Consider the following 8,668-nt stretch of genomic DNA (forward strand, 5'->3'; position numbering starts at 1 on the left):
TCTTCTCTCTTTCAATGAGAATTTGGTGAGAAAGGAAGTCTTTCTTTCCCTTAGATGAACAGATTAGACCTCATTCTCATGTTGGCAAAGATAGGGAACAGATTCAACTGAAATCAATGTTATTAAGATATTGCACATATGATTTAATCAGGCCCTTCCTCCCTGTTGAAGCTCCTTTACCGTTCATGTAAGAAGATGTGGTGCAAATGGCTTGAATGATACTAATTCTAACAGCAGGGAAATGCAAGAAGCCAAAACTACCTTAACAAATTCAGTTCATTTAACTAAAAGAAGCAGACTGAGCAGCAGGTGGAAGGGTTAAACAAAAGGAAAAAAGATTATAAAAGTTTGCGGCTTTGGCCTCACTACAAATAGCTCTCYTGAAGACTTTATAGCATTAGTGTTGCTTCTCATAAACCTTGAAACCATTCATCCACTTAGAAAGATTAAATTGGTTAGTCATCCAGAACATAAAATATAGGCATCCATTTTGTCTGTTACCCTAAACCTTCTGAAGTATAATAAATGCAGTTGATACCATTAAACCAAAAGATTGAGAATTAATGATGGCCTCAGTTGTTGCATTTACAGTTTTCCAGCTCTTGTGTTTTTGATAGCATAATCATCTGTCATTGCTCAGGGACAGTAAAAGCAGAGCCTTTGGGTTGGAGAGCAGAATTATAATATATGATGTGCAGGGGTCACAGAAAACATCTTGGCATTAAAGTAGGGAAAACCCTAGAAGTGTCATATTATTTGTCATTCTTAGAAGGTCAAAGTTAACAGATGCACAAACTTACGATATCTTAATATATTTATAATAGTCTATTGTAAACAGCTTGCAAGGACAGATTTGTTTTGTTTTCTAGTTACAGATGAAGCTACTGCTGTTTAAGGTCTGCCCTGTCTTCACTTTGCATTCCAGTCACTTAAACAAGTTGGATAAAAATGGCCAGACTCTTCTGAAGGAAGGATTTTTCAAAGAATTTAGTCCCAAAGCAGGTTCATGATTAGGAAGATAACAAAATAGATTTGATTCAGCAGCATTTCTTCTAGATCAATATCAAGATTTCAGAAGCAGTGCCCAGAATTAAGCAAATTTGCTTTGTAATGGTTGCTTCAGATCACAAAGAAATTTAACCCCTGCTCCTTGAAATATGTAAGACATTATCTCAAATGCAGAGATTTGTAATATCCTGGACGGTAACATTCACATGTATTTAAATTATTGCAGATAGTGCCTTTTATCACAGCACGTAACTTCATAGCATTAAAACTGACAAAAAGATTATATCTGAGCTTCCAGTTCCATGCTGTAAATGCCAATCCATTCCTATAGGAAACAGGAATTGATGCCACATATCAGCTGTTGCTCAAAGCAAAGCAGATCACCCACTAGTCTTCAGCAGGTGCTTGAGCCAACCAACAACCTCTGTGGGGCATAATGAGACGCTCAGAATGAAATACGCACTCAGGAACTTCACTGTCTCTAGGCCTCTTCAGACTGGGAACAAAAGCGCTCCTTCCTGCTTTGCTCCCCACATTTGCAGCCTCATCCAGAGACTGTTCAAGAACATGAGGATATTTCCCATGAGTCCAACAGACTCTGTATCAGACCCTGTACTCAAGTTTGATTTGCATTTGTTTCTGAAACATTTCTGGTGGCAAAAAAGTGACCTCCCAAAACATTTGTCTTTATCTGTAAATACAAATCCCAAAACTAACAGGAGYGAGAGAGGTGATCTGAAAGAGGCAGAACCTCATAAATTGTTTGTGTGGGAAGGGCTGTCTTTCCTTTTCTCTAACTGATGGGATGCCAAGTTTATTTTACAGTATTTACAGTAAGATTTGTTTGTTTTGATACTCTTTATATGTTGTTAGGGAAAAGGCAAAATAAAAGCTCCAGGAAGTTTATAATTTCTGATGAGAAAGAGTTTAGTTTTGATTTTCTTTCTAACCCTATACATCTTGTTGAAATGTAACATATAAAGGGAGTATGAGATTGCAATTGGATGAGTAATTACTGAGCTGTCATTTATTTTCTCTGTTTAAATTTGGTGCTGAAGAAAGACCCCAGAATAGCAGGCTGCGAGTGCAATTGTCAGTGCATTCAGAGAGCAGATACAGGGTGGGCAGAGACCATGGGTTTCTCATCTCATCACTGACATTAGCACATGCTCCTGGAGCAGGAAGAGTGTGCAGCCTGTGCCTGCTTAATTGAAGTTCAGACAGATGACAAGAAAAACAGATTTATGAGCAAAGGAATGGTCCCCGGCTTGACTGTAGGGGCACAGCTCTGGAGGGAACATGTTCTGTTAAGAAGAAAAGCCTCAGGTTACCCTTAGCTGATSGTAGGAGACACTGTCCTGGAGTCCAAACACCCTTGCATCACGAAATGTCCCCATAAGACCTAGACACACATGTGCTACTAGGTAAATTGTCAGCCTCAAAGTGTGAAGACCTCAGCTTTAAATTCCAGCCTAGGAGGAAAGGGGCTGTCTATAAAACCATGAGATGGTGGAGAGGGAATGACTGTTGGCCGTCTCTTCCAGCACAAGAACTAGTGAATATCATGCAAGTCACTCTGGTTCTAAGCTCAAAGCAAACAAGAGGATGTGCTTTCTGCAGCATGTAGTTAGCATGCAACTTTTTTGCCCTGCAGTGCTGTGTGTACTCTACATGGGATCTAGGGAAGACTGGAAAAGTCACTAGAACAGAAATTCAGTGTGGGCTGCTTAAACACATAGAAGCCAATTCTGGCTCAGGAAACAGCAGGAGGTGGGGGAAGTTTCTTTTGTGCCTCCTTTGATCTCCTTTCCATTCTCAATCATCCACTTAGGCAGAAGGAAGTGTTTATTCTATTTGCAGTCTCTTACTAGAGCATCCTACCTTGAGTTTGTGTAGGAGACCATCAGCTGGTACACAAAGTCGTTATGCGCAGGTACTGCTCTTCTAAGCTTGTTGCACCGAAAGAGAAATAGAGACTTTTTGATTTTAATGCCAAAGCCTTCATTTTTTGACCAAACTCCTGAATGCATTGTAGGACCTGTAGGACTTGAGAAATAAGAGAGAGCAATATTAGATTTTATTCACTGTCCTGCATAGTACAGAATTGTTTTATCTCCACCTAACTACAGTGAAATATCTATGTGGACACAATATTGTCTCTGCATGGTAGAAACATTCATTAGACACCGCCATGTTTGACTGTTTAGCTATGAAGAATAACCGCCAAATATTAGAAACTGTTTCTACATTGCTGGGAAGGGATGTTCTTGAGGTGAGATTGTCCTTCTGACCCCCTTTCATTCCTGCTAATGAAGCAGCCATGGCCTCCTCCCCGGCAGTTCCCTTAGCAGTCATTCTGACTGGGTGATATACCCAAGACCACAGCTGGATGAGAACATGATCTTCCCTTTGCAAATGTTGACGTGATGTATACATCACCAGTAGAGAAGAATATTTTACGGTCAGTAAGTCTCTCTGAGCGAAGGTAATACCAGGAGTTGCTGGCACAACCAGTCACTGTTTAGCTTACACCTGTCAGAAGCAGGCAGCCTCTCAAATCCTATGTTTTAGCTAGTGTATTCATCATATTTAGCAATTATACAATGTTCTTTTCATCTCCCCTGTACTTCACAATTGTTAATCTCACAGCACCCAGGGGTTACTCGCAACTTTACAATTGAAAGTGGAAACAAGGCAGAAGAGGTCAAGTGTCTGGGCCAAGGTCCTAGAGAAAATTTTGTCTAAAGAATGTTGGGCTCCACAAGATTAAAGTGTTGCTAGCTGGCCTCTTCTTGGATGTCAGCCCCTGTCTTCTTAGGAGGTGGCTTTGGATGGCAGTTCTGATACTGTCTAGTGTTTTTACAGCTCCCCTTTGATTTCTTCCCTTTTGCATATTTTTCACTGAGGCAAATGGAGGAGAGAGGAGTTTCATGTCTTCAGAGGACAATGAAGAATTTCCAAGAAGGGAGAATGTCTTATTTTCTGGAACTTTTATGCACCATCTTTTCACCTTGTAATAGCAATGGGGCATTTGACTAATGAAATTAATTGGTTGTTTTTTAAAAGCCTCTATAAATATCCAGATACACAGTTCACAATGATATGAACGACTGGGTTTTTTAGGCATCTGTAGGCCTTTTTGAAAGGTTTTTACTGCACTGATAATAGCAATTCTGTAATTCATCTGACAGCAAACACGACATAAAATGTGTTCACAGTGCTTCCTTCCCCCTAGGACTTGAAAGATGACCGGAGTGATGAAGAGGAAGAAGATTCACTTACAGATAATGAAGAGGAGTCCACAAAGAATGGCAACAAGAATGGCTGTGGGTCGAGCAAGCATCCTCTCCTAAACAGCAGTCACCACTAGCCCCTTCCTGTCTCACCTCCTGCAGTGGTTTCTGGTCTGTTTTCAAACCAACCTACAGKATAAAACTTAAGTCAAAAGGCTTATGAGAGACTGTGATTGATTTATTGTTGGCTACTGGACCTGGAAAAAAGYCCAGTTTAGAGGGGAGGGAAAAATTGCATAACATGACAAAATGTGTTAATCACCTAGTTTCTGAACCATTTCTCCATGTTTGGAAAACCTACCTGGAACATGCTGATCATTCCACTCTTACAGTGCTCAGCAAGGTCAAAGCTCAGGAGTGTCAGATCATTTAGTGTCCCATTGATTCTAACATAGTTTTTCAATCTAAGCTGTATTTTACCAAGCAATTTCATTCACAGTTGTTTTAAGTAGTAAGTAGTGTGAACACCATTAAGAACCAGAATTATTCTACATGGGAAAAATTTCACAGTGGTCAAAAACTAGTATTTTAGTATTTACTTTTTAGTTTACATCCTCATCAAAAAGACTATTTATGTGACATGGTTCTCTTTCCTTGGAGGCCAGTGGAAGCTATCATGAAAGAAGTGAGGCTATTTGCCTATGAAGAGTTTGCTTCACTGTGTAAGTATAGAGCCTTTCTTCAAAATATACTGTATGACATAGTTCAAATAGTGTATTTTGAGATTTACCAGTCAAGAAGGTGACTTGTAAAATAGCAAAACTCAATCTCAACTCTCAGTTGAGCTCTAGGTTCCACAAATGTCTTTAGTCTCTGTTATTTTAGCTCTTAACTCTGGTGCTTGAACAGTGGGTGCAGTGGGGACAGAGGGAGGACCTGGCCAAGGTGAATGAAAATCAGGTCTTCTCGCAGGTTCTTTTGCACTTATTTGCCTTAAGTACTGCTGAGTGTCCCTCTGCTCTGGACGTATCTGCWGTCCAGAAGATTAAAAATTAACTTGGTCCTTTCCCCACAAAATGGTGCTGGATGACTGTCTTCTCAGAAGCGAATCTGCTAAATTCTGTTTTGTTGTTCCTATATATTCACTGCATGTCTGTGGTTACTGGGAGGGAGGTAGGAGGGTGGAGCAGGGCTAGCAAAAAATGCCACATCATCAGTGCTGTCTATTCAGTCAGTACCTGCATCTGTATTTCTCTCTCTACTCTTTTTGCTAATACTGAATCAGTTAGAGACTAATTTGGATGTTAGTACATGGCTGAGGCTCAAACCTAGTTTATGCTCTAAAAAGTGGAGAAATAGTGGACATCATACCAGCTCCTCTTACCAAAAAATGCCTCTAGCATTAGTTAGCAGGCTTTGTACCTTTTTTCTTTATTACATTGAGATCCATGAGATGCTTTGTTACCAAAATATCCAGGTTTTGACGCTAGTGCAGAGTGTAGCAGCCTCTTCAGTTGCTGGGGCTTTCCATAGTGAGCCTGGTCCTTTTAAACAGGGTGGCTTCCATCTCATTTCTAGATGCATTTAACTCACAAGGTCTTAAATGATTTTTGTCAGAGGTTTCAGAGGTGAGAGGTTGTCCACGTGATTCTACAGTCGCCGAGATCTTCCAATGTGCCAAATCCAGTAGCTTGATAGAGAGCACAGGGACTGCTCTAAAATACCCTCAGTGTAGAGCTTTTAGATTGTGAAAAGCTCTTTTCCCCTTTAGGCTGCACAGGCAGGAACTTGATGACCTACAGGAAGCACTATATGACTGACTTCTTTTCTCCAGATTTCCTTGGCAAAGGGAGATATAGTTTAGTAACTGAAACATTTGAAATAATGGGAAATGTTGGGGATGTCAGATATGAAGAAAAAATGTGTTTTCCTTGTGGCTATAAGAAACCGTAGGAGTACTTTGCTATAGAGGCTAGCAGTATGGAAATTTCTGTATATGATCTATGGCCTGTTGAATTAGGCTGCATTTAGTTTTTTAATTAAATTAACTTTTAAGTAATTTTGGACCATGCAGAACTCCAAGTGTTTGTGCTTTCCTACAAAGAGTTACATGGAGAAAGGAGTATGGTGTAAAAGCATTCTGAAAAAAGAGGGGAAATCTGCAAAGYTGGGTCCTTGTAGTTAGGCAGCACCGCTCAGGCTGAGCGGGCGAAGTTCCCTCGGTAGGTGCTGCATAGCACTGTGCTTCCTTACACAACTGTTGAGAATACCTTAAATACTGCAGTGTGGATTTATTGGAACTGTGAGTACTTATTACATCATCTAGAGCAAGTGGTGAGTTTGGCAGGGTCACAGTTGCTTATTGGGGCCTATTTATTGCCTACATGAAAAGAACTGGCTTTTCCGAACGAAACGTAGACACCCAACATCTTGCAGGCTGTACACTCCCTTTGAGAGCATGGGAGACAACGATGCTCTCTACAAGATGTAAAGTGATTCTGGGATATGGCCAGGGCATTGTCATTTGATTTTGATGCCAGAAAGCTTTTCTGCTATGAATAGGAAAGGAATTCAGGAAAAGAAACACAAAGGATGACGTTGTCACAGGAATGAGCCGCTGAACAACTACAGAGTTTTACACTGGAATTTATAGTCTCGTTGAGGCCAAATCTTGCCCTTCCTACTCAGATAAGTCTCCCATTGAAACCAATTAACTCAAAGGGAGTTTTGCCTGAGTAAGATTTTGAATTGCAGATATCCAAGATAATTATAAGACCTGTTGTTCTATATAGATTTGAAAACTAAGGTCTTAAAGGAAAAGGCAGATAAACAGCTTCACAAATATCATGTTAAGGCAAATCTGGAGGTGAGTACAGAAGAAGATGTGAAGAAAATTTTCATGATCTGCTGAAGGTGAGGATTAATACTTAGTACAGTAAACARCCAAATAAATATATCACATTGCACTTAGGAGTTCAGAAGGTAGGTTATGGAAGGCCGTTCTTCGGGGGGTTTAATCTCATGGGCAGCCAAGCCACAAGATCTAAAAATTTTGAACATAAACCACACAGAGGGGCTAAATATACCCATCACAGAAAGAGGTGGGAACATATTGTTAYAGTAGGAATGAAGTGTCCTGTGCTAACACTAAATTCCTAAAGTTACATGTATTTCATTTTCCACTGTTCACTGGTAGAAACTSAGAAGCAAGAAGCTGAGGTTATGAGGAACAAAAATCATGTTAAAGAAATGAATGGCATTCAAAGGCAAAAAAAAGGTGCTTCAAAATTTTGAGTCTATTCAATGCCCTTAGCATTTTTTTTAATATACTTACAATGCATTTTACTTGTGAGATTTGAAAGGACAGGCAGAAGTCATAGTTTATCCAGTGATARTTTTGTACTGGAAAAAGTCTCAAAATGCAAGTGCGTAACATTTATAACAATCATATCACTACAAATGATAGACTATAATGCATCTTTTTGACCACTATCAGAAAATAGGTCCTGGTTTAATGTTTTGACCCTGTGCATTTGATTTTGCTATGTCATTTTGACCATGCCAAAATACTTAAGATAGAATTATAGACTGAAAAAGAAATCCCGGTCCTGTCAGAATCAGTGGAAACTGATCTGTTCCCTTTAATTCCTCTGAATCTTGTTCAGTTATTTCTGTCAGCGTGTAGTATGCTGCCCCTACACCWTTTATTAAATTTACCATCTACTTTGGACTAGATGCCTGTTCCTTCCAGGCTTTGACCTGTGGTTTCTTTCTGGTCCACCTTGTAGTAGTCCCTCCTCTTCCAAAATGTCCAAGCAAACAAGTGTTAACAGCTCTGCTTTCCATTCCCTCACTGGCTTTATGGCAAGGGCCTGTTCAGGAATGAATTCCCATCTCAGCCTCCTTTCTCCCCAGCACAGGAAAGGCTTTCCAGCCAGTTTTCAGGAAGAGTCTTGATCTTGTGCCGGTCTGGCTGACAACTCGGTGACCTACCCCCTTCTAAGAGGTAGTGGTGATTGTTATAAATGAGCTTTCTGTCCTTGCAGGTCAGAGATTAGGAACAGTATCACAGAATATAGAGCAAACCAAGGTTCACCACCACCGTGCAGACTGGCCAAGTGTCTTAACTCTTAGAGTGCAGAAAGAATCATTTGCCAAATAATGTTTTAATCACAGATAAATTTGAGAAAAATCCTTGCTTTTTCTAGACAATTCATGAACAGAGAGGAACCAAATTGGATACATTATCCATCATTTGTATTATTCAAGATTTGTGTTTTGAAAAAATATTCATAAATGATCCTACATACAATTTGAGCTACTCATTTAGAAAGCCAACATATTTTTATATTGCCATTAATTTGTTTTTGTTGTGCATATTAGTACTGCTTATGAAGTTGTCTGTATTAGAGAAATGTTTGAAYAAC

The 8,668-nt window shown here is 39.8% G+C and overlaps 1 protein-coding gene across 3 annotated transcripts in view; it reads left to right on the top strand.

Annotated features, from left to right (window-relative positions):
- CERS3 (ceramide synthase 3) overlaps nucleotides 1–7,613 on the top strand; it is a 45,843-nt gene extending 38,230 nt beyond the window's left edge. For all 3 annotated transcript variants that reach the window (XM_085308605.1, XM_085308606.1, XM_085308608.1), the window contains one exon: nucleotides 4,244–7,613. In XM_085308605.1, the coding sequence (XP_085164731.1) occupies nucleotides 4,244–4,378 (135 nt within the window). In that variant the 3' untranslated portion in view covers nucleotides 4,379–7,613. The remainder of the gene's footprint in view (nucleotides 1–4,243) is intronic.
- The last annotated feature ends 1,055 nt before the right edge of the window (nucleotides 7,614–8,668 follow it).

The sequence above is a fragment of the Rhea americana genome, unplaced genomic scaffold (assembly GCF_003343005.1).
Source record: "Rhea americana isolate MKP2758 unplaced genomic scaffold, rheAme1 scaffold_28, whole genome shotgun sequence".
NCBI classification, from domain to species: Eukaryota; Metazoa; Chordata; class Aves; order Rheiformes; family Rheidae; genus Rhea; species Rhea americana.